At 57.2% G+C, this 23,166-nt stretch overlaps 1 protein-coding gene across 3 annotated transcripts in view; it reads right to left on the minus strand.

The window, feature by feature from the left end:
* Positions 1-1,096: 1,096 nt before the first annotated feature.
* The window catches only part of PPIL2 (peptidylprolyl isomerase like 2), a 32,451-nt gene continuing 10,381 nt past the window's right edge, over positions 1,097-23,166 (minus strand). The window contains exons 9-20 of one of the 3 annotated variants that reach the window (XM_020996562.2): positions 20,540-20,615; positions 19,952-20,112; positions 18,543-18,618; positions 16,041-16,147; positions 9,980-10,069; positions 9,245-9,278; positions 5,504-5,621; positions 2,901-2,957; positions 2,657-2,729; positions 1,979-2,041; positions 1,771-1,894; positions 1,097-1,331 (exon numbers count right to left, since the gene is read on the minus strand). In XM_020996562.2, coding sequence (XP_020852221.1) covers positions 1,120-1,331; positions 1,771-1,894; positions 1,979-2,041; positions 2,657-2,729; positions 2,901-2,957; positions 5,504-5,621; positions 9,245-9,278; positions 9,980-10,069; positions 16,041-16,147; positions 18,543-18,618; positions 19,952-20,112; positions 20,540-20,615 — 1,191 coding nt within the window. In that variant the 3' untranslated portion in view covers positions 1,097-1,119. Of the gene's footprint in view, positions 1,332-1,456; positions 1,895-1,978; positions 2,042-2,656; positions 2,730-2,900; positions 2,958-5,503; positions 5,622-9,244; positions 9,279-9,979; positions 10,070-16,040; positions 16,148-18,542; positions 18,619-19,951; positions 20,113-20,539; positions 20,616-23,166 lie in introns of those variants that run through there. The other 2 variants (XM_020996563.2, XM_078154488.1) reach the window with 2 other exon arrangements.

A 23,166-nucleotide genomic window follows, 5' to 3' on the forward strand; every position in this document is an offset into this window, starting at 1 on the left:
GAATAAAGCTTTTGGTAACACGTGAGGAGTCCCTTTATTTGGTCTGTTAACTATTTTTTTTTGACATGTGATTTTATTGTTACAAGTCCCCTCTGCAGCATATTCACAGCAGCTGCCTGGAAGCCACGGGCAGGGGGACATGGCCTGCAGCCAGCATGCCAGAAAGGCACTGAACCCCAATCTGCCTGACCAGAGCCCCCTCAAGTGCTTGGCCAGCTAGCATGGATTAGGAGGGGTGGGGTGGAAGAGAGCCTGTGTTCTGCCCTACAGGTCCTGACCAGGTCTACTCAAGCTGCACCCCATTAGAGCGGCTCTGTTCCCTCTGGGCCAATCCGGCTCACGACCAGGAAATGAGGCAGAGAACTCAAGGGGGTTGCCCTGGGGGCACATGGTGCCATCTTGGGCCATGCTCTGGGACAGTGGGGCTCGTCCCTGCTGGGATGGAGGCAATGTGTCCATGCACACTAGTGATTGTGACATTCTCCTCCAGTCACACAGCCTTTGCTTGAAAGGGCCCAGGGAGGGGGGCCTCCACCCTCCCAAGGCAGCCATGACAACTTTGGGATCTGCCTCTCACAGTGTGACCCCTCGGGATGCTAGCCAAGGTCATCCAGCCCTGGCAAGGCTCCTCTGGACTTGAGGCCAATGACACAGCCACCCCCTCCCCAATACGCTCTCCAGCTCACCACCCACTCCCTTCCCAATGCCCGGGCCATGGTGCGAGCTGCCGGGACAGAGGAGACAGGTCGGTCACCTGCATGGGCCGTCCACAGGGGCCTGGGATGGAGTGGGTTTTATCACAGCCACTCATCTGGGGCTTGTGGTCCACTAGGACTTGTGGGTCTTTTCTTGCCTTCCCAATCTTGTGGTACCTGTGAAGTGGACTTTTTAAGATCCCTGTGAGGTTCTAGAGCATGTTCTGGCTTTTCACTCTGAGGACCGTGACCATCATGGGACAAGATCCGGTCCCTCCACTCTGTGTCACGTGCAGACTGCTCCAGCCAGAACCAAGTCAGTCACAGATGACCCTGGGGGCAAGGGAACTCTGGCCCTGGAGATCACGTGACACAGGGCAGAGATCAAGTGGGGACACACATGAAAAAAGCATCCTGCTTTATTTCAGGCCGAACCCCCCCCCACTTCCGCCCCAAAGTCATTTCCCCAATCCCAACCCCTGGAGCCAAGGCTGGCCGGCCTGAAGTGCATCTGTCTCCAGAGGGCACCCCAGCTGAGGCCATCACCAGGAGCTGAAGTCCCCAAAGCCCCGGCTGGGCTTCTTTTTGGCAGCCACGGCAGCACTGGTGGAGGGCTCCTCCTCGGCAGCTCGTTTCCTGTGACCAGAAGAGAAAGAAACATGGCTATGAAGGCCAAAGCCACTGACCCGGGCTGCAGGGAAGGGCTCGGGTGTGGTGCTGGGGCAGATCTCAGCAAATCCCTTAGGCTTGGCCTGGCCGGCTGGCCGACTAAATGATCATCCCCCCTGCCCCGGGGCTTGGGACAGAGGAGGTGTCTCGGGGACCAGGAAGGGCTGAGCTCGGGTCCTCCACCAGCCCCTGGTCAGGAAGGTAACAGGAGACAACTTGTGGATAAGCTTGCTGCTTTCTGGGAGTCTCCATACATCCGGGGCCCCCTTGGAATGCTTCATTTTGCTCCCCCAGCCATTCTCGGGACGTCCCCCCACCCCTCCCCAAACCCCCGGTGCCTGAGGAAGGAAGCCGGACCGATGCTGTGTGGGGAGCAACAGATGGCTGTGGAGAAGACGGCACTCACGTGACTCAGGGGAGATGTATCTGCCCACTCCCTGGCGGTAAACCCGAGGCCCTGATGGGGCCGCAATGGCCTTCACCTTGGGGGCCTCCTCCTCCACTCTGGTCTTCTCCCGTTCTTCAGCAACCTGCAATGAGGCCAGGATGCAGTGAGCTCACAGGCGTCTTGTAGGGGAGGGGAGCAGAGCTGGGCCCCAGGGCCTGGGCCTCACCTGAGCATCAGCCTCTTCATACGGGTCCACAAAGACTGTGGCAGATTCGATTCGAATGTCCTCCTGGGAAAAAAGAATGAGCTTAGGGGAACAGCAGCTACCCCCCAGGCACCAGGACAAGGCCTGCTTCCAATGGGCCCAGGCCCTCTGGCCTCAGGGCCTTGGACCTCAGTCCAGGCCACCTTCTCGGGCAGTGTGCTGGGCTGGGGGGAAGCTGCCTTAGCCCGGTCAGCTCTGTCTTTGCCAAGCCCAGCCCTAGATCACTACCCCACCAGCCCCACACGGGCTGCTGAACAAAGCGGGGAGAATTTGAAAACCACAAATGTAATACAGAAGCTAGGCTGGGCCCTCGCTGCAGCAAGGCACCCTCTGACACCTCATCCCTCCCTCGCAGCTGAGACCCCACCTCCTAGCTCAAGGACCAAGCTGAGGCCACTCACTGAGAGTTCCCATTGCTGCTACCTCTCCCCCATCTCACATGATACAGGGTCCCTTCCCCGGCAAAGGCCCACCCTCCCACAAGCACCTGTCAGAAAGGAGAGCTCATGTGGAGAAAGCCAGGCACAGAGAACACAGGTGAGGGGGAAATGAACTGCTCCAAACCCAAGGGTCCCACTAGAGACAAGACATTGAGGACCAGAGGCCGTGGCCTTCAGGTGACCCAGGGAGCCCCATTACCTTGGGCCGGTCAGTTTTGGGGTCACTCTCCACATTCTCCAAGGCTGTGAGGGTGTCAAAGCCACCAACAACTCTGCAGGGGGAAGAAAGGGGGGGCCATGGGGGGATGGGGAAGAGCAACAGCTACACGTGGGCCCCCTCCCACCAGAGAGTACACAGACCCCGAGGAGGCCACGAGACCCAAATGAGGACTTGAGACTGGGGGGAGGGGCTACTGGGGGGCCCTCTCCTGGGCTTCTCTTACCTTCCAAAGATGGTGTGTTTTTTGTCCAGGTAAGCACATGACCGAAAAGTGATGAAACTAGAGAGAACAGGAGGCAAACCGTGAACCTCAGCAGAGATGCCCCCCCCCCAAACTCCTGGGAGTGCAGCCTGGGGAGGAGGGCACACAACAGTTATCTCCAGAGCCAGGGGCACCGGAGAAGAGGTGGTAAAACCCAGTGTGGCTGCAGGACTCCCGAGTTCACGATGGGTCTTTTCACATGGCCAGAAGTGAGGAAGTGGGAGCTCCAGGAACCTGAGACGCCTCCTCCTGGTGCTCAGCCGGGAGCCGCTGGATCGAAGCAGCCCTCAGGGGACCCTCCAGCTCATGCCCTTGCCTTCCCAGGGAGCTAAGGATGCGAAGCGGCTCAAGGACCAAAAGATCGTATGTACATTAGTGATCCGGGGGAAAAAATATGTAACATTTGTTGGACCCAGAAAGGGGCATTGCCTGCGCATTAGCCTAGGCCAGCGTTAGCTCGGTGGGAGAATTTCCAAATGCTAAGAGCGATCCAGAATGAGGCAGCGAGTTTCCCCATCACTGGATGTTGGGGGAGGCAGGGTGAGACCAGACATGCCTCTGGGGCTCTGCCACCTCCTGCCCCCAGCTGTGGGCTCCCTTGGGCTCTGGGACTCCAAGAAGCCCGGGCCTGTCCATGGTCCTGTCCCCAACTCCCCCAAAAGTAAACTCCAGGGGAGGCCCTAGAGAATCCTCAGGACCCCAAGAGCATGAATTCAAAACAAAACAAGGCCCTGTGATTCCAAGCTCATCCCCCTGATGACCCCACTCTGGGCCAGGAGACCGAGGCTCCCAGTCGGGCTCCTACCATTAATGTGCTGCAGGCTCTTGGACATACACAGCAGACTCCAGACCCTCTTACTCCAGAATTCCAGAAACTTGAAGGGCCTCAGAGGCATTTCCATGAAGGGGTCACTGAACCTCATGGGAAGGCCCTGCAGCTGTAGTATGAGGGGAGCCCACGGTCTGGCCTTCTCCCCAGGGCCCCTGCTCTGCCCCCGGGGCCACACAGAACAGGCCCAATCCTTCTCCTGACACCATCCAGATTTCTGGTTCCCTTTCTTCACCTGAACCCCACATGACCGGGTCCCCATGGCCAGAACCTTTTGCCTTTCATGCTTTCCTTTCTCATTTTCTCTGGAGTTCTGTGGGGTGCCTGGTGAGGTTCTGTAAGGGGTGGTCAAGATGTGGCTGGAGGGGACCGCTCAGACCTTCTTGGCTCGAGTATCTGGACAGCTCCCATCAGGCCCTCCAATGAAATGGAACATTCCAGGGACACGAAAAGAATGAGTTTGGGTAAGATGAAGGTGACCCTAGTGGGGAGCTCCCCCTCCCTAGAGGGGTTCACAATGCAGGTCCAGGTGACTATTTGAGGGACGGCTTGATGTATAATGTCTCTTCTGGCAGATCAGTGGTCTGCAAAGAAAGCCGCCACCATCTCTGGAGCCAGAAGACCAGAGGTGAGTCTCAGGCCTGAGTGTTTAGAGCTGGGTGACCCGGAGCAAGGCCCTGCCCTTCTCTGGGGCCTCCGCTTCCCTCTGGACCCAGTGAGGCTCCCCATACTCCCCCGGCCCCGTCCATCCCCACGAGGTGGTACCACACCCCGCTGGGCCCACACAGAGCAGGCTTTGTGAACTGACAGACAATCAGGCCTGTATTCCCACTGATGAAGGCCCAACTGGACAGAGGCAGAGAATGTCAGAGCTGGAAGGAACCTGCAAGATCACCTAGGGCTGAACCCAAGAGTCCAAGAGTGGGCGTCAGGGCCCTGGGCTACTGGGCGTGGGCCAGTGCTGGCCTCTGAGCCTCAGCATCCTCCTCTGAGCAGGTCTGAAGCCCCTCCAGCTCCAAACCATAAGCCCTCATTTTCTGGGCCCAAGGCTGCCCAGGTGGGGAACGGCTGAGCTGGGACGCTGCTTGGGGAGGGAAGCCAGAGGCCAAGAAGATGAGGGAAGACGGAGAGGGTTCCTGAGGCCTAGCGAGTCCTCCGTGGGGGCTGGCTGCCAAGAAAGCCAATGACACCTCAGACTGCCTTGAAAGGTGGTCAGGGTCCCAACGCCCTCTCCCCTGGGCAGCCACAGGCTTGGTTAGGGTCAGTTCTGGAAGCACAGCTTAAGAAAGGCAACAATGCCCCACTGTGACCAGAGAAGGGCACCCCGGAGGAGGGAAGGCCTGGTGTCCACACCCTAGGAGCATCAGATGAAGGAACTGGGCACTGTGGTCTGGAGAAGAGAAGGGGGCTTGAGGGCCGTTGTGTGGAAGACCGATGGGCCTTGCTCTGTGGGTGGCCCCAGGGAGCTGCTGATTCGGGCTCACTCTAGGAGGAACTTCCTCATGTTTGGGAATCCTGCCTTAGGAAGGCCTGGAGGTCTTTGGGCACAGGGTGGCAGCTCTCATCTGAGATGTTTTCGGGGTTCTTCTTCTTCAGGCGGGGTGGGCCTCAACACCCTCCAGAGCCCAGAAGCAGCCCCCGATCTGCAGCCTTGATGTTGACCAGAGCGATCCCTGGGCAGGGCCAGGAAGATGCCGCCCGCCCCTCCCCCGCCCCCCAAGGGCCCAGAACTCACAACTGGGATGTGTTGCTGCTGGGCCCGGAGTTGGCCATGCTGAGGATGCCACGGCCCGTGTGTGACAGGTTGGGCCGGAACTCGTCTCTGAAGGGCTTCCCCCAGTAGGACTCGCCTCCTGAAAGACCAAGGACACACACACCGGGAGGGATGGTGAGCTGGGCCGGCCCCAGAGGCAGGATGCCCGACCTTGGCCAGCAGGAGTTGCCCAGGAATTCCCTCTGGCTCCCCAGACCAGCCCCCACCCCTTCCTTCTCCCCCGAGGCCTCGCAGAGAGCAGAAGCCACTGCTGGTCTACCCCACGCAGGACAGAGACACGGGGCCCAGTCTGTACTGACATGGCAGGGAAGGCAGAGCTGGGATCTGGGCAGGCCCCGACTCCAAAGCTGATGCCCCGAGGTCGCGCCTCCCCCCCCCCCCGAATTCAATGCCCTGGCCACAGTAGCACCACCATGACCTAGACAATGGTGAGGACAGACTGCCAGCAAGCTGGCTTGGCAGGGACAGAGAATGGGGAAGGACAGCCACTGCAAACTCCGGAGAGACCCCACGCACCCCTGGTGCTTTGATGAAGTCCTTCCTCACATGCCTTGTTTGCCAGAGGAGGAAACTCAAAGGTCGGGGGCCCAGAGCACCAGCTTCAGGGAATGGCCCAGGGGCCTATGAGGTGGGGGCATTTCTGCTGCTGGGCAAAGGAGCAGCAGGGAGGCCTGGGGAGGTCACCCCGGGGGTGTGCAAGAGGCATGAAGCACCTATTGTGTGCCAGGCACAGGGCTAGGGCTGGGCTGGGGAAACAAAGGAAAAAGATAGGTCCTACCCTCAGGCAACAGGGCAAATGAGCTACAGACAAGATAAAGGAGAGTTAATCTACAAAACCGCCAGGGGGCGCCACAGTGCGCAGGGCCTGAGGGGGGGCGGTGGGGGTGGGGTGTCGTAGTGCCCAGAGCACAGGGGCTGAAGGGACAGCCAGAGGGCGCAACAGTGCCCACAGAGCAGGGCCTGGAGTCAGGAAGACTCATCTTCCCAAGTTCAAATCTGGCCTCAGACACTTCCTAGCTGTGTGACCCTGGGTAAGTCATCGCTTCACCCTGTTGGTTTCCTCATCTGTCAAATGAGCTGGAGAAGGAAATGGCTAGCCACTCTGGTATCTTTGCCAAGAAGACCCCAAATAAGGTCACGGAGAGTTGGACACAACTGAACAACAAAAATACACAAAGAGAAGACTCTTGGGAAGGCTTCCTACAGAAGGTGGGGTTTTAGTGTGGACTTAAAGACGCCAGGCAGTCAGTGGTCAGAGCGGAGGCATGGGGACAGCCGGAGGAAATGTCCAGAGCAGAGAGATGGGCACAGGCAGGCTGGTGTCGCCGGACTGAAGAGCACTGAGGTGTAAAAAGCCTGGAAAGGCAGGAGGGGTCAGGTTACGCAGAGCTTTGAAGGCCAGAGGATTTTGTAGTTGCTCCCAGAGGCCACAGGGAGTTGAGTAAGGGAGTGCTATGGTCAGCCCTGCACTTAAGGAATATCACTTTGGTGGCTGAATGAAGGCTAGACAGGTGTGGGAAAAGGCTGGAGGCAGGCAGACTGATTCTCACAGTCCAGGTGTGAGGCGATAAGGGCCTGCGCCAGGGTGGGGGCAGCGTCAGAGGAGAGAAGCGGACACATGAGAAATGCCGGTGAGCAGAGCAGCACACTGGATACAGGGCACAGAGCATGAGGAGTTGAGGATGAAGCCCAGGTTTCAAACCCGGGTGACCAGGAGGAGGGTAGTGCCTCCAACAGGAAGTTGGAGAAAGATGACAAGTCCAGTTCGGACACAAGTTTAGAGCTGACGACAGAGATGGGACATCCAATTCAAAAATACCAAAAGGCAGCTGGAGATGTAAGACTGGGGGTCAAGAGGGAGGTTAAGGGGACACAAGAAGACCAGAGAATGGTTTGCAGAGATGATGACTGCATCCCTGGAAGCTGATGAGATCACCAAGAGAAACAGTATAGCGGGACAGAGAGCTGGGCCCAGGGTCAAGAAGAGTTCAAATCTTGTCCCAGATACTTCTAGCAGGGCGACTCTGGGAAGTCTGAACTAGCCTGAAACTCAATTTCCTCATTTGTAAAATGGAGATAATAATACACCTACCATACAGGGTTGTGGTGAGGCTCGAATGATAATATGCATAAAGCATGTGGAAAGCCCGGGCATCTCCCTGGCCCTGTGGGGTCACTGGGGACACCCTCAGTCTTAATTCTTTGTTACAAGACTCAGAAGGGAGGAGAACAAGCATTTCTTAAGTGTCTAACGTGTGCTGAGCACTTTATAAATACGAATGAGAGGCGACTGTCATTATCACTGCCTGTCCTTTGTTTTCAAAGAGGACCAATGTGACATCATGGGGTGATGGCTTGACTCATGCATCAATTAGATTTAAGTGAGGCAGAATTGCCCAAAGTCATCAGCCTCACTTTTTCTTCCAGAGTCACCAAAGCCCAGTGGTAGGGCAAAAGTCAGGATAAGTGGTGACGGCTTGAGATGCAGTCTTGGCATCTTCAATGTCTAAGCAAACCCTAAGCACTCCACAGAGCCTGCTCCAGCTGCCTTCATGGCCATTGGAACAAACTGTTCTCATCTACCCATTCTGCTGGGGAAAGTCTTCACAGATGCAGGGTACACTCCGCCAACTCACCAACGGGTGTGAAGCCCGTCAGTTAACCTCCACTTGGTTTAGCCCATCTGCAAAGCAGTTTACTGGGTGTGGCCACTGTGCATGCTACAGCTTCTTGGAGCCACAGGGGGGAGCTGAGTGCCAGGTGGACACCAAAAGTGGATGAGCATCCCTGAAAAGGGCTTGGCAAGTCCCCCCCACCAGAGGTGCTGGTCCTCCTTAACATCCCTTAGGCCTCAATATACTCCGGAGAGGGAGATACTATTATGATCTCCATTTACAGATAAGGAAACTGAGGCAGACCTGCTAACAGTCACAAGTGTCTGAGGCAGGATTTGAACTGAGGTCTTCCTGACCCCAGGCCCAGCGCTCTGTATCGTGGCACCCACTAGCTGCCTTGAGAAGCAGTGAGTTCTCCCTCCCCGGAGATGACCACTTACCAAGGCTCACAGCATCACATTCTAAGAGTCAACAGGGATCTCAGGGGCATCCAGCGTGACCTGTCCCTGAGCAGGAATCTCCCCTACAACCTGACAAATGGATCCAGCTATGGGGACCCTTCCACTTCCCAAGGCAGCCCACAAAACCTTGGGATAGCTCTCACTGGTGGAAAGGGTTTTCTGCCATCGAGGGGAATCTTCTCCTGGGATGAGAAGCTTCAATGATTCTGGAATTCTGGAGACTCCAGCCTGGTTACTGCAAGCACAGGCTCTAGCTGCCCCCACTCTCAGCCCTTCTATTGCCACCCCTGACTTGGCACCCTGTGTGGCCCCTGGTTCCATGCTTTTCTGCCCTGGTTCCTAGTTCCATCCTGACCCGGACTACTCCCTCTGGTCGGCTGCCCAGAGCCCCACCAAGGTCTGATCCCCAGCCAGCTCTGCCATGACAGGCATTGATCTGACTGAAGCGCCTGGGTCGGCTGCCTAATAGCTGGCCCTCAGGCTACTGGAGACAACGCAGGGACAGCACCACGGGGACAAACCGGCCTGACGCCCCACTCCACAACAGCCATGCCCTCAGGCTCAGCCCCTGGAAGAAGGCGCTGGCAAAGCTGCCCCACAGACTGGGTCCCAGGGGCTGCTCTTACCTGTCCCCGTGCCCGTTGGGTCCCCACCCTGGATCTGGAGAGAGGGGAGAAGGAGGGAACAAAATGTCAGTCAATGAGCACTGAGGACAGGGAAAAGAGAAGATGAGAAGAGACTGGGGCTCAGCACTGCCACGGTCCCTGCCTTCAGGGGGCTTTCATTCTCCCTGGCGCAGGGATGGCTGGGGAGAAGCAGTCTCCATGTCATCCTGTATGCTCGCAGAGAGCCAGGGTCATTCAAGGAGGGAGGCAGCCCTGATGACGGACACATCGGGAGGGGGAGGCACCAAGTCCCTCCTTCTGAGCCCCCTCATCTTTAGAGGGGGGCAGGACCTCACCGGGTCCACCCCCGCCCCCACTGTGCAGAAGAAGAAACTGAGGCCTAGACAGGGGCACTGACACGTCCACAGTCATCCGGCCTGTACGCCTCAGAAGCCGATGACGGCACATTTCAATCTGTGTCCTTGGCCTGCACAGTCAGCCCTGCTTCCCGCATAAAGGTTCCCTGATTCAGGCAGAGTCGTCCCCAGGGCCAAGATGAGCAGGAAAGGCCCTTAGAATCACCCCCTCCGCTGGACAAATATGGAAAGTGAGGCCGAGAGGACCAGCGGCCCGCGTGAGGCGACCTGGGCAGTCAGGGGCAGAGGTCAGCCTTGACCGACAGCCACAAGCGGTCCGAGCCAGGTGCCTTCTGGGAATGACGGTGACACGGCCCGCGCTCCCCCCAGCAATACTCACCACAAAGTTTCGGATTGACCTGTGGAAGATGGTCCCATCGTAGTAATTCTTTTTGCAGAGTTTGATGAAGTTTTCACACGTTTTGGGAGTCTGCAAACAAGCCAGGCATGTCAGGCTGAGCTGTGGGAGTCAAGAGCTCCGGACCCTGGGTCTTCAAAGTTCCCCACACACTTTCTGCTCAAAACCATCCCGGCAGGGTGGGACATGGGCTATCACCCCCATGTTACAAAAGAGGAAACTGAGCACCAACTCAGGGAGAGTCCTTGGTGCAAGAGTCTGGGGGCTTGACTAAAACACTGCTATTTGTGTGACCCTGGGCAAGTCAATGAGGGGTCTGCCCTAGAGAAGCAAATGGAGTGCTGGACTGGGAGTCAAGAAGATATGAGTTCAAATCCTCCTCCAACACAAGCTAAGTGACCTTGGGCCAATCACTTTACCTCTTGTGGGCCTCAGTTTCCCCCTCTGCAAAGTACAGGGGTTGGGCTCACGAGCTCTAAGGATGGTAGGATCTCTGAGGCCTCAACTAACCAGCACTCGCCTCTAGCCCTCTTCCCACCCAAGGTCACCCGGCCCACCCCCCATCTATCACACCAACCCTTTCCCCTCTTGAACGCATCACAGAGATGGCCAGCATCTGGGAGGAATGTCATTTCTGAAGACCTTGTCGCCAGAAAACACCAAGACGACTGGGATTAGGGCCTTGAGGTTTTTCCCCTTGCCATTAAAACATGACTTCCCACGGAGCAGAAAAAGGGATGGATCCCCCGGGGAACAGACCCCCTTCCGAACCCCAGAAAAGTTCTTCCTTCCTTTCTGGTGGAGGTGTAGGCTGTCAGTTAGCTGGGGACATACCAGCCCAGGATTCCTTGTTCTGCCCACAGCTGAGAGAGCTGAGGGCAAATCTGCAACCGGGTCCCACAATCGCAACACTTGTGAGACCTGTTCAATACAATACCTTTCCTTGGAAACACAGCAGGGCACCCAGAGTGCACTGCTCTCGGAGCTTGGAAGCGGGAAGCATGCCAGAAGAGACTCATTGGGCCTCCCCATTCTTTAACCAAGAAACTCCACCACTGACCAGCACTGAGCACACTGCTTAAGTGCCTACTGTGTGCTGGGCTGTGTGCTAGAGGCAGAAACAAAACTGTCTGTGCCTGCCCTCAAGGACCTTACATTCTACTAGGGGAAACAATTCAGTTCAATTTAATAAACACTGATTAAGCACCTACAATGTGCCCAGCAGTGTGCTAAGTGCTAGGGATACAAAAGGAGGCAAAAGACAGTCTCTACCCTCAATGAGCTTACAATCCAACGCACACATAAGTACATACAAGAAAAACACAGGGGATTAGGGAGGAAGGGCACTGGCAACTCTGGGGTAATTGGAGGAGGCTCTGTGCCGAAGAAGGCGCTGGAGCCTAGTCCTGAAGGAAACAGGAGCCCCCGGAGGCCAAGGGAAGGAGGCAAGGGGGGGCAGCCAGGGCAATGGCACAGAGGCGGGCATACGCGCCCAGGAGCTCAAAGACAGACCCAGCAAATTCTACAGGGCCGCCCTCTGCGTGGTACAAAGGACAGGGAACAGCGCTGGTAAGTCTGACGGAGGAAGTGCCTCTGGACGCACGCTATGCACTCCTGAAGACAAAGTTCAGAGAAGGTGCGATCAATACCCGTTGGGAGAGGAAGCGTGACCCGACATGAGAGAACAGAGAAAGGCTGAGAATGAGGAGGACGGAGCAGCACGGGAACTGACACAAAGCAAAATGGCAGGCCTGTGGACCACAATGCAAATGGAAAGATCACGTGAAGGATTTCCAACTCTGAGTGATGCAAGTTAGAGAACAGGTCTCAGAGAACGCCTCGGGCAGGGCCGAATACCGCAGCCACTGTGTGAGAGTCACCGCAGGATCTAATCACTATGGAAAGACAGACGGCACCAAGAATATATTCTAAAAGAAAACTACAGGAAAGGCTGGAGTAGGAGGCCATGAAGTTGGGGAAGGAGCACGGATTCACTGCTGAGCCACTCAGCCCATGCCTTCGGACTCCAACCACTCACTCTGGGCCTCAGTTTCCTCACATGCCAAACGCAGGAATCTGACCGATGATCCCGAAGGTCCCCACCCACTCTGACACTGTCTTTTCTGCCTTCTCAGGTCCTCCCCAGGCCAGACATCTAATGTCCCATCCCAGCTCTGACGGTCTCTATCCTGTGAGTCAACAAACACGAACCTCGCTCTCAGCTTCAACCCTGTGCCAGGGGATTGCTGGTAGCTCACGGAGAGCTCTCGTCTGACATCTGGTGAAACGCAGCTTAGGCCTTGGACACAGGCCAGTCAGCAGTAAAGGCCATTCTCCTGGGCTGTTCCCACAGCAGCCACAGGCACCAAGGTAGCTACGTGGTTGCCAAGAACCCCGGCTCCGTCCTTCCCTCCTGTGCCCCACTGCTGCGTAATGGGAGCGGCTGCTGGGCCACCTGCAGGAAGAGGGTGGTTCTCACCCACCCACCCCTCAACACCTGGGACCAAACAACCCTGCTGGGATGTGCACACGTCTGCAAACATCCTCTCCGTAGAGGGCCTAGGGACACTGTTGGACCCATTTTGCAGATGAAGAAGCTGAGGATTGGAGAGGTGGTATCTGAACCCAGGGCTTCCTGACTCCAAGGCCACACTGGGCATCCCAAGAGTTTGTGGCCTTTCATCTAGATTCCACACTCAGCAGTTCAAGGATCTCCTCCAAGCAGCTCATCCAAAGCCACCTAGCTAGGACTAAGGAGTCAAAAAATCACAGGACAGCAAAGCAGGAAACTGCCAAGTCCATCTACAAACCTCACCCCTCCGGCCTTGCCTTGAAATCCTCCAGAGAGACCCAGGGGCTGTGTGCCCACAGACCAGGCCCCACAGGCTTCCTCCTGTACAGCGGGGTTGCTGTGAAGGGCTCGTGTCCTCACAGGCAAGCCTTCCCTGCACCCCACCCCACACTCTTTGTATCTGAAATTCAACTGGGATAAATAGAATCTTACTCATTTTAGCCCAGGATTCTTGCCTGTCAAGATCTTCCTGGATCCCAACTCTGTTATCCAAGGGTTTAGTCATCCCTCTCCACATCATGCCAGCCAGTGATCTGATGAGCCTCCCAGCTGGGCCTTTTTCCAAGGCCCTTATAAAAGTCAAAACTGCACTGGGCTCAGCCCACTGGAGATGTCTCCTCTGCCCAGCCTTCCCTCCACATCCTGACTCCATCCAGCTCTCCATCTCCTAGCCACCAGGATCCCAACAGACTCTACCAGGTGCCTTGCAGAAATCTCAGAACCCAGGACAGCAGAGGCCAGAGTCCCCTCCCTTGTTCTTCTGACTAGGTGCCTGGACTGATGGGTCTTACAGAGTAAGGCGTCTTCCCTCAATGGGCACAAACCATCCCTTCAGTGCATCCTGGGATTCCGTTACAAATCAAAGTCAAACCATGTTTCAAAGAATATTCTTTTTACCTTCTTTCTGAAAACTGGGACGTGAAGTCCTTGGCAAGTACAAGATCACACCTTGCTGGGTGGACGGCTGGCCTCCATCATCCTTGAGACTCTAGGAGTCAGAGCTCTAAGGTCCCCCCCGCCCTGACATCCCCTGTTCTAAGGCCCCTCCCAGCCCTGTCATTCCCTGTTCTAAGGCTCCTCCCAGCCCTGACATCTGCTGTTCTAAGGCCCCTCTTAGCACTAACATTCCTCCCAGCTCTGACCCGTTGTATTCTAATATCCTTTCCAGATCTGTGACTGACTCTCCATTTCTAGCCCTGTAGTCACTGAGGAGAATCTTAGTGCCTGGTCTAGTCCTTCAATCTCTTCTCACATAGCTCAAGGAAGGCTCTTGTTCTTCTCCCCACTGCTCTGGAAAGACGTGTGCCAGTCTTAGGGTGAGCGAATGGCCTCTCCATCCTTTGGCAGGGAAAGACAAGACAGAAATAGCAGAAGCGCCTCCTCTGCCCATCTGTATCTGGCAGCATGACATCATCACCAGATGGCAGCCCCATCCCCCTCCTTGCCGGGAGGCACTCGGCTGAAGGGACCCAAGGCAGGAAGGACAAATCTTGTCTTCATCTTACTCAGGAACCTTCAGTCCATGTAAACAAGGCTGAGCTGCGATGTCTGATGGCTGATGTTAAGGCCGAGGCTGTTTTCCTAAAGGCCCTTTTAAGTCCCCCAGCCACCAGTTTACAGTTTAATAGGAGGGATGATTAATGTTTACTGGCTGAAAATACAAAAAGTATGCGAGACAGGAGGCAAGTGCCTTGAGATCAGACGAGGAAGAAAACACGTCCATCAAGCCGAGGGATGGATCAAGGAAAGCTTCAGAGAGGAACTGGGGAGATGAGGTCCAAAGTTCTGCCCTTCAACCGTATGCCAGTCACAGCCTCTGTCCCTGGGAGCAGGGCTGGCAGCCAGGAGGTACCCAGTGGGAGGCCCACCTTGGCTCCCCCCACGTTCTGAGCCTCAGGCTCAGTGTCTGTCCAGGAAAGGGGTAAGGGCTCCTTCCTCAGCCTGGGTAAGGAGCCCCAGAAAACAGAGGGAGAGTCAGCAGGAGACAAAGTCGGGTGACGAGAGGAAAGACCAGTGGGCCGGCTGCTGCCCAGGCGGAGAAGGCCCCTCCTCTAGTCACTCTGGTCAGGCATGGGGCGCTCCGCCCCAAACATCTCGGACCTGTCATGCCCTTGGACCCAGAGATACCTCTACTAGGCCCATGACCCCAGAGCGATCCAGAAAAAAGACAGAACCCGCAGGTACAGGCTTATTTTTGTGGTGACAAAGAAGTAGGAAGTGGAGAGCTGCCCACCAACTGGGGCATGACTGTGCCTCGAGCAATGGTGAAAGGAAGGGTTTCAGAGAAGCCTAGGAAGACTGGTTTGACTGACACAAAGTGAAATGGGCAGAACCAGCACAGCTTATATGACGGCCACACTGCCAAAGCAAAATCTGAGGACTGCCCACCAAGGCAATGACCAGCCGCGATGCCGGAGCCCCGTGATGAAGCGTGCTGCCACCTCCTGGCAGAGCGGGCCAGAACGAGACGTCCATCTCCGCACGTGGCCTGCGGAGATGCTTGGTGTGGCGATGCATACGGCGACATGAGCTTTGACTTTCAAAGATGGCAGAGAAAACAGATTTTTGTTCATTAGGAAAAAATAAAATTAAACCAAAAAAAGTCACCTCTCCACGGTGAGGCCAAGTGACTCGGGAAAGACCTCGTCCAGGGGCCATCCACAAACACAGAAAAGGCAGACGAGCTCCCCTAGCGGAACGCACTTCCTTCTCTGCGTCCATTTCCTTGTCTCCAAAATAGAGACAAAGACCTGTCCTATCTATCTCATGGGCAGAGAGAAAAGGCCTTTGGCAGTGAGGAGCTTCCTATCTGCTCACCCAAAGCCGGGCAGTGCCGCCACCTAGCTTCTGTGGGGAGAATGAGGGCCAGAGCTGGGGAGGCAGCAGAGCTGTCCCCAGGGCGGCCCAAGGCAGTGGGCGCACTGTCTCTCTGGGAGTCTGGGGTCACACCAGATGCGCAACGGGGCCCATCTGGAGCCAGTAGGGAAAGACAGAGAAAGGTGCTGGAGGTTGGCGTGGGGATTCCAGAAATGGAGCAGAAAGAGCCCTCAGGGACCTGGGCTCATGCCACAACTGCCCCTAGGCCCCTGGTCTCTAGGTTTCAGATGAGAGCCACCACCAAGGAACCCTCACATTCTCTGAGCAGGAAAAGCCTGGGCTTGGTCTGTTTTTGAAACAGGCTGAGGCCACGGCAAGCCAGAGCTCGGCCAGAGGACGGCAGGCCTGGGCGCCAGGCATATCTGCCCTGCCACGTATACACAACCAGCCCAGATCTGACTGGCGCAGGGTGCGGGCACGAGAGGCCCACGTTCTTCCGCCCTCGGGCCAAGGGTCTGGCATTCTGAATCTCCTCCAGCTTGTCCAGGTCTCTGTTGCTGGGTCAGGTCTACACCGAGGTGCCTGCTCTCCCCCAGCTCACACACCAAGGGCTGTGGCTGCCCCAGGCACGCGGGCATAGGCGGGCACACCTACCATGTCACAGTGCAGCTCCAGGTTGAGGTCCCCCTTGTTGGTGTGCAGCCGGACATAGCCCTTCTTCTTCACAAACCGATACCGGACGACGTCATCGTCGATGGCAGCTGTCGTGAGGAAAAGGCCCAATTAGGGATTGCCACGGAGATGTATACTGGGAGCAGCCCAAAGCAGGCTCCGGGGCCGGGATGGAGGCACTGCCTCTCCTCTGATCCCAGACCCCAGGGCCCTAGAGTTAGCATCCATCCCCCTCCCCACCCCTAGGAGCCCTCTCCCCCACAAGGGGCCATGCAGCCAATGGGGGCCACATTGCCCTATCTTCCTCTAACTCCCTCCCCAGCTCCTGGTGTCATCTCCCTTCCCCCACAGATGCATCAGACCACCTGGTCACATTCCCTGGAGCCTTGTCTCCCCAGCCTAAAAGTCTCTGCTCCTCCAAGGACATTAACTCCAGACCCTTCAACTAAGGTACAAACAGGGTCACACAAGACAGAGGAGCCGTGTGTGCCATGGGACACTTCTGTTAGGAGGAGGGCCTGGGACATCCAAGCTGAAGAGCTCACGGCGCTGCAGAGGAATCTGGACCAACGGGGTGGGCCAGAGAAGGGGGGCCCACCCCTTCCCCGCCAAGGCCGCCCAGGCCACTCTTACACAGCCCTGCCTAACGCCCAGCAGTGAAGTGGTCAGTCCTCACTGAGGAGTCACTGCCACGTACAAGTGACCCTGAGCACTCATAGAAGTACAGAGACAAGGCCTGCCCTCTGCCCAGGAGATGGTCTGACCGCCACCCTGGCCTTGGCTTCCTCTTGTGCTGCCCAGAAGAACAGAGCCAGGGAAATCCAGGGCTCTGCCCCGAGATGGGGGAGGGAGGGGCACGCATGCACACATGCACATTTGTGTCTGTGCGTATATCCAAGCGTGTCTACGTGCGCACACACCAGTATGTATGCAAAATGCAGGTCTGTGTACACACATGCATACATGTCCCCCAAGTTTCCATGAGAAACACGGACACGTGCTTGGTCTAGGGGTGCGGGTTGTATGTACACTGGCTCAGAAGACACTGCTCAGGGCTCAGCCCCGGGTCCAACACTACATGTGCCCATCTCCAGCTTCAGCTCCCCAACTATAGAGCAAGGGCATTGGATTAGACCATCTCTGAGGCCCCTCCCAGCCCAGATGCCCCCGGCCCCAGGCCCCTCCCAGCCCTGATGCCCCCTGCCCTCAGGCCCCTCCCACCGCTGACATCCCCCATTCTGGGTCAAAAAGAGACATGCGTTTCTGGCAGACCCACACCTAGGTATGCTGGATGTGGGACAGAGTGGCACACAATTAAATGAGCCTCAGGGCAGCCATGGGGCCACTGCCGATACAGGACCTCAGGCATTTCCTGTCCCTTCTCTGGGCCTACACTAGGGACAGGACAGCAGCTTCCAGAGGGATAAGCTTTTCTGTGTGATCGAGTCTCCAAGTGCCACTGCCCAGGGAGCAGAAGGCAGAGTATGGGGGAGCTGGAAGGAAGCCAGTGAAGGAGGGGCCAGCGCACCCGGCATAAGACGCGGGACAACCACATCTATTGAGTCCCACAAGCACCGCACGGAAGACACAGGGAGGGCACGGTAGGCAGGAGGAAGGCATGAGCCACGGCACAGAGACAGGGATGGGAGGCCGCATGTAGAAGGTGCACAGGCAGTATGAGAAGCCTCAGGGTCGCATCTGTCAGGGTGGCCAGAGTAGAGTTTTAGGAAGGACAGCCTGGCATTTGGGGGGGAGGGCAGGCAGGGAGACGACTGAGGATGATCACCTCCGACCCCTCCAGGGAGAGGACTGTCAAATCACTGCACATGGGTGACCAGACGGACGGGGAGGATGGGGAGGACCTCAGTGCCCTGGACAGAAAGAAGGAAGAGGGGAGGGGGGAGGGGAGGGGAGGGGAGGTGGCGCTCTGGAGTCTGAGGGGAGAAGAGGGGCTCCATGTGAGACATGGGCGCCATAGGCCGGAGCCATGGGTCTGCAGAGAGATGCCAACAGCACCGGCCCGGACAGAGCCCTGAGACACGGCCAGGAAGAGCCCCAGGAGGCCGGACACCAGCCACTGTCCCTGCCCTGCAGGGCCAGCAGGATCCTTGGTGTCCCGCACAGATGCTGAGGGACCACAGGGACTAGGAGGCCATCTGGTCCAAAGCACCCCTGACAGCAGGGTCAGGCCTAGACCAGACTGAAGAGGCCGCACAGCAGCCCTGCCCGCTTCTGGACAGCTCTCATGGGCGGTGGCTTTTCTTAGGCCAAACCCATCCGGCCCGTCCAACACTACAGGACACAGTGTGGCCTCTGTTAGCTCTTCTCTTGCCGGTCACCCAGTAAACATGTGCTGGGCTGCTCTCCCTCCCCGGGTTGGGCAGGGCCTTCCTGGGCAGGAGCACCTCCGCCTCCCTCCGGGACCCTTGCGGCGCTCTGGGGAGGCCTCAGCACAGCCCGCTCCCACGAAGTTCAGACACTCACCGGCTTCATGGGTTGTTTCGGGGACCATGGCTGTGGAGGTGAAGGAGGCACTGACCTTCCCAGTGGAATAATGAGCCTGGAGGAAAGAGAAGGAAAGGAAGGCAGGGTCACCGAGAGAGCTTCTGACAACCCAACGTGACCGATGCAAGCTGGACGCTGGCCCAGAGCAAAGAGCACTTCATGGACTTTCTGATGGATTCCTGGCCCTGGCACTCACTGGCTGTGGGACCCCAGAAGTCCGCCGCCTCCCTCTCACTAAGCCTCTGCCTCTCCATCTGTAAAATGGGCAGTCAGAACTAGATGCTCTAAGGTCACTCCACTGCTTCCAGTGAATGAACTTCAAGACTCCACTTCTCCATTTCTAAGAAGCCCAGGCTGCCGGAGGGGCTCGGCAGGAAGGCCGCCTGGGCTCCACACGGGCTGGGCGCCCTGCGCTCGTTCATCAGCATGACGGGTAGAGGGAGTCCAGACTCTGAACAAAGACATGGAATTACTGGGGGGCGGGGTCAATGGTCTGGATGAACATTTGTCTGTACAACTAAATATAAGCAAAGTACATAGGGAATAATAAGAACCAGAAATCTATATCTAAGGCAAATACTTGTGAGCCTCAGTGCCCCCACGGCTCCTTCCTGTTCTAAATCCTAAAGGACAAGATAAAAACAACTTCAAACGTCTGCAAGGAACGGCCCCAGACACCAGGGAGAAACACCGTGGTGGACAGGCGGTGGGGGGGGTCAGTGAACACACCGCCAGGTTGGAGAAAGGAACACAAATGACTGTGAAGCTGAGGTGGCACCGTGAAGGCACGAGCAGCTCCAGGTGCCCACCACCCCCGAGGCTGGGGACGACTTGCCTGAGGGCTGCGAGCGCCCGGCCCTCTGACCCCCCCCCACAATGGCAGCAATGGCAAGCTTTCAGAAAAGGGGAAGGTGTCCACAAATCTTCAGGGCTGCATCATCCACAGTGAAGTTGCCATTAAAACCACAAGTATGAGGACGATGACGAACCAGGAAAAGGGTTTCAGGGAACACCAGCAGGAGAGAAGGCGGGCCTGGAAGCCAAAGCTACCTCCTGGGCCCACGTCCTCAGAAACACTGCCGCTGGCAGCAGGGTGAAGAGGCTGGGACGAGGGTGTGGGAGAGGAGCAGAGCTGGGGCAGACAGGCCCACCTGGAGGCCTCGCTAAAAGCGTGAGCTGAGTTAATGTCCGTTTAAGGGGCTTTCGGGGCAACGAAAGCTATTCCATATTATGAAAAGGACAGGACGCCAGGCACTCGATTGCTGGGAGACACTCAGGCCATGGTCAGAGACCCAGCTGGCTGTGCCATGGGCCAGCTGTGGGACCTTCTTCTTCGATCCCCTGGGAGGGTGCCCTTCCCGCTGGAAGTGCTCCAGCCCAAGCCTTACCGCATTCAGCTTGTCCACCTTCTTCTTCTCCGGAGCCCTCATCGTTGCCGCCAGGATCTCGTCCCCTTTGAAGTCTTTGTAGAGCTCCCGCAGGGTCTCTCGGGTCTCAGCATTGGTGTTTTTCAGATAATACGTCGGGTCCTGCCGGGCTTTCTCTTCGTCTACAAAACAGCAGAACGTCCTTGAGTGACAGGCATCGGCCGAGCTCCCAAGCGCCTCTACCCTTGCCAGCGATAGGGGGCACGAAATGAGCCCCGAGGGTCCTCCAGCTCCATGGTATCTGTTCTAAGGGCCTTCTGCCCTGGGGCTTTCACCACCTGAATACCTCCAGACACAGGGACCTCACTACCCACAAAGCAACATGGTGTAGGGAAAGACCTCCAGACTCTGAGTGGGGAGGCCTGGGTTCATGGTCAAGCTCCAACACTTGCCGTGTGACCTTGGCTTACTCCCTCTAAGCCTCAGTGTCCTCATCTGTCAAATGGGGATAAGGACATTCACATGACTCACCTCCCAGGGCTGATGGGAACCTTAAAAGAACCAAAGAAAAGAGGCTTGCGATCGGACATGACAGGAACTCTCACTTACCTGGGTCCAGGACTCTTAGATTGTTCTTAACATGATAGAAATTGGCCACATTAAACTTGTCCAGGTTGGTGGGATCCTGCAAGGAAACAGAGAAACATGACCCCCTGAGCAGAGGAAGAGCTCGGGGCACGTGTGGGCCAGGCCCACGTCCTCCCTCTGAGGGCTTGGGCTTGGCGAGCTCCCAGGCCTCCAGAGCCCTCCTCTGGTCAATGGGGAATGACCGCTGACGTCCCTGGGCTCCCAGGCCCTGATTGCGTATTCTGGGCCTCTGCAGCCTAACCTGATTTCTCTGGTTCTCCATCTATCTCTGCCAGTCCCATGTCCCAGGTGGGGGGGCCAGGCAGGGCTGTGCTTAGAGATCACAAAGCCCACTCTAAAGCCCAGACCACAAAGGTCTGAAAGGAGCAAAAAGCCAGGCCTGCATGCAAAACCCAGCGCTCCTCCTGCTACAATGAGTCAGTCAACATCTGCCCAGAATGCCAAAGATGAAATGCCCCTGCCCTCAAAGAGCTGACATTCTATGGGGGGAGGCAGCTGCCGCGTATACAAAAACTCACACCGAGCACAAAATAGAGAGACTGCACGCACTCTCCTGCACTCTGTCACAGCCCGACCTGCTCAGGAGCCGGGGCCAGCTGGCTGGGGCTGGAACGGCGGATCTCAATCCTCCCTTCTGGCTCCGACAGCTCACGATCTGACGAGCCAAGGGAAGGGTGCCCCTCCGTCCCAGAGAGGCTGAATCTGGGGCTGTGACAGAGCCCTTGAGAAAGGCCAGTCTGTCTGTTCCATGTGTCGGCTCCGTCCTCTCTGCCTGCCCCCGCACCTCTGACGGGCCATCTGCTCACTGACACCTTCTGAACCACTTCCCTCAGTCGGTGCTCCCACGAGCCCCTGCTTTGTGATGCCTCTGAAGCACTTTCCCCGACTCAGGCACAGGCCCCAGGAGGTCAGGACCTTGGCTTCTGTGTTGCCCTTGACCCAACAGCCCCTCCCCCACAGCTGGTGCACCAGAGCCCGAGAACTCACAGGTGCAGGCTGCTGGCTGCCCTGACGCTGTCAAGAACAAGGCGATGCCCGGTCCAAAAGGGCCTTCCCCACCACAAAGCCCTGGGGGTGTCCCCCTCTGAGACTGACAGCAAAGCGACGGAGGAGCTGGGCCAAAAAGCCCATGTTTCTGACTCCACTGCCCCCTCTTCCTGCCAAATGGTTTAAACTAGAGTCAAATCGACCCAACCACCACTCAGCAAAGGCCCTGCTGGGTGCAGATGCACATCTGGCCCGTCTCCATCTTTAATTTGGCCAACCCAAGCCCCAACTCAGCCCTGGGACCTCATCCAATCCAACCCCTGCTTTACAAAAGAAACTGAGCCCAGGAGGAGAGGTGCTTGGCCCAGGGCCCCTTGAACCCGGGTTCCCCAGCTCAAAACTTCCCTCTAGCGCTCCCGATCTTGTCCTCAGTCACTCACTTGTCTTTGGGCCTCAGTGCACTCATCTGTAAAATGGAAGATCTGCCCTGGAGCACAGAGGTCTAAGTCGCAGCTCTGGGGCCAGCGACGGCCTTTCTGTGAAATGGGGTGAGCACGCAAGGCAGCACAAACAGTAATGATGGCCATGCCTCAGAAGAACCCTGCCTGGAAATCTGACAGATGAGGAAACCGAGGGCCCTGCTCCTGCTAGTCAGTATCAGAAGCAGGCCCTGTGCCACCTGGTGGCCGCCTACAGAAACCAGAGCACACCAGGAGCCCTCCCCCCACTTCTCCAGGGGCATCTTAGGCCATGAGGGTCCTGCCCTACCAGACTGGAAAGGCCCTGGGCAGGAGCTCTCTGGCTAGCCAGTAACTGTACCCGCCCCCCCCCCCCACGGCCTAGTCATCCATCCATCCATCCATTTATTCATTCATTTGCTCATTCAGAGGGGAGGGGGCCTCCTGCACTGGAGCACTAAGCTCCGGGCCCCCGTGACCAGCAGGCGCCCCTTGGGGCTGACCCTGACCTCGCCCTCTGGCACAGAGGGACCACGCTAGATCTGACATGGCCGGGGCTGACTCTAAGAGGCATTTGTGTCCACCGCATCCAAGGTCACTGTCAATGGTCACTAAACAGGCCTAGGCGGTGGTACTGAGGAGAAGGATTCTGACAACGTGCGTCTAGGGAAGGTGCCCAGGGTCATGGTGGGAGGACAGGACTCCAGCTTTAGGAACGGGGGATGTCAAGGCCAGAGATAAAGGAATTAGGGAAGGCCAGCCAGAGTGGATGGTCAGAAGGGCAGCCCAGGGAAGGAGGAAGGAGCCTGGTTCTGCCTGGGCCAGGCGGCAGGAGGCAGTGGGGAGGCTTCCCGCTCCTCCCAACGATCCAGTCGTGAATCACGCAGGGAGGTCTCCAAGGTGGGGCTGGAGGAGCACTCAGGGGTGCCTCTTAGCAAGCAGGGTGAGAGCAAGGCCCTCTCCCCTACCAAGCCTGCCCGTGGGTTACCCCGCCCAGGGAGGAGAGGGTCCAGAGAGCCAGGGACCACTGGGGAGGGCCAGGGCAGCAGAGACAGCAGTGTACTGGCCACCACGGAGGGGGCGCTCTCAGGCCACGGGATCCCAGCTGATTCTCAGCACTACCTGGGAGGCAGGTGCTATTAT

This window comes from Phascolarctos cinereus, unplaced genomic scaffold (assembly GCF_003287225.1).
Source record: "Phascolarctos cinereus isolate Bilbo 61053 unplaced genomic scaffold, phaCin_HiC Scaffold_4;HRSCAF=312, whole genome shotgun sequence".
NCBI classification, from domain to species: domain Eukaryota; kingdom Metazoa; phylum Chordata; class Mammalia; order Diprotodontia; family Phascolarctidae; genus Phascolarctos; species Phascolarctos cinereus.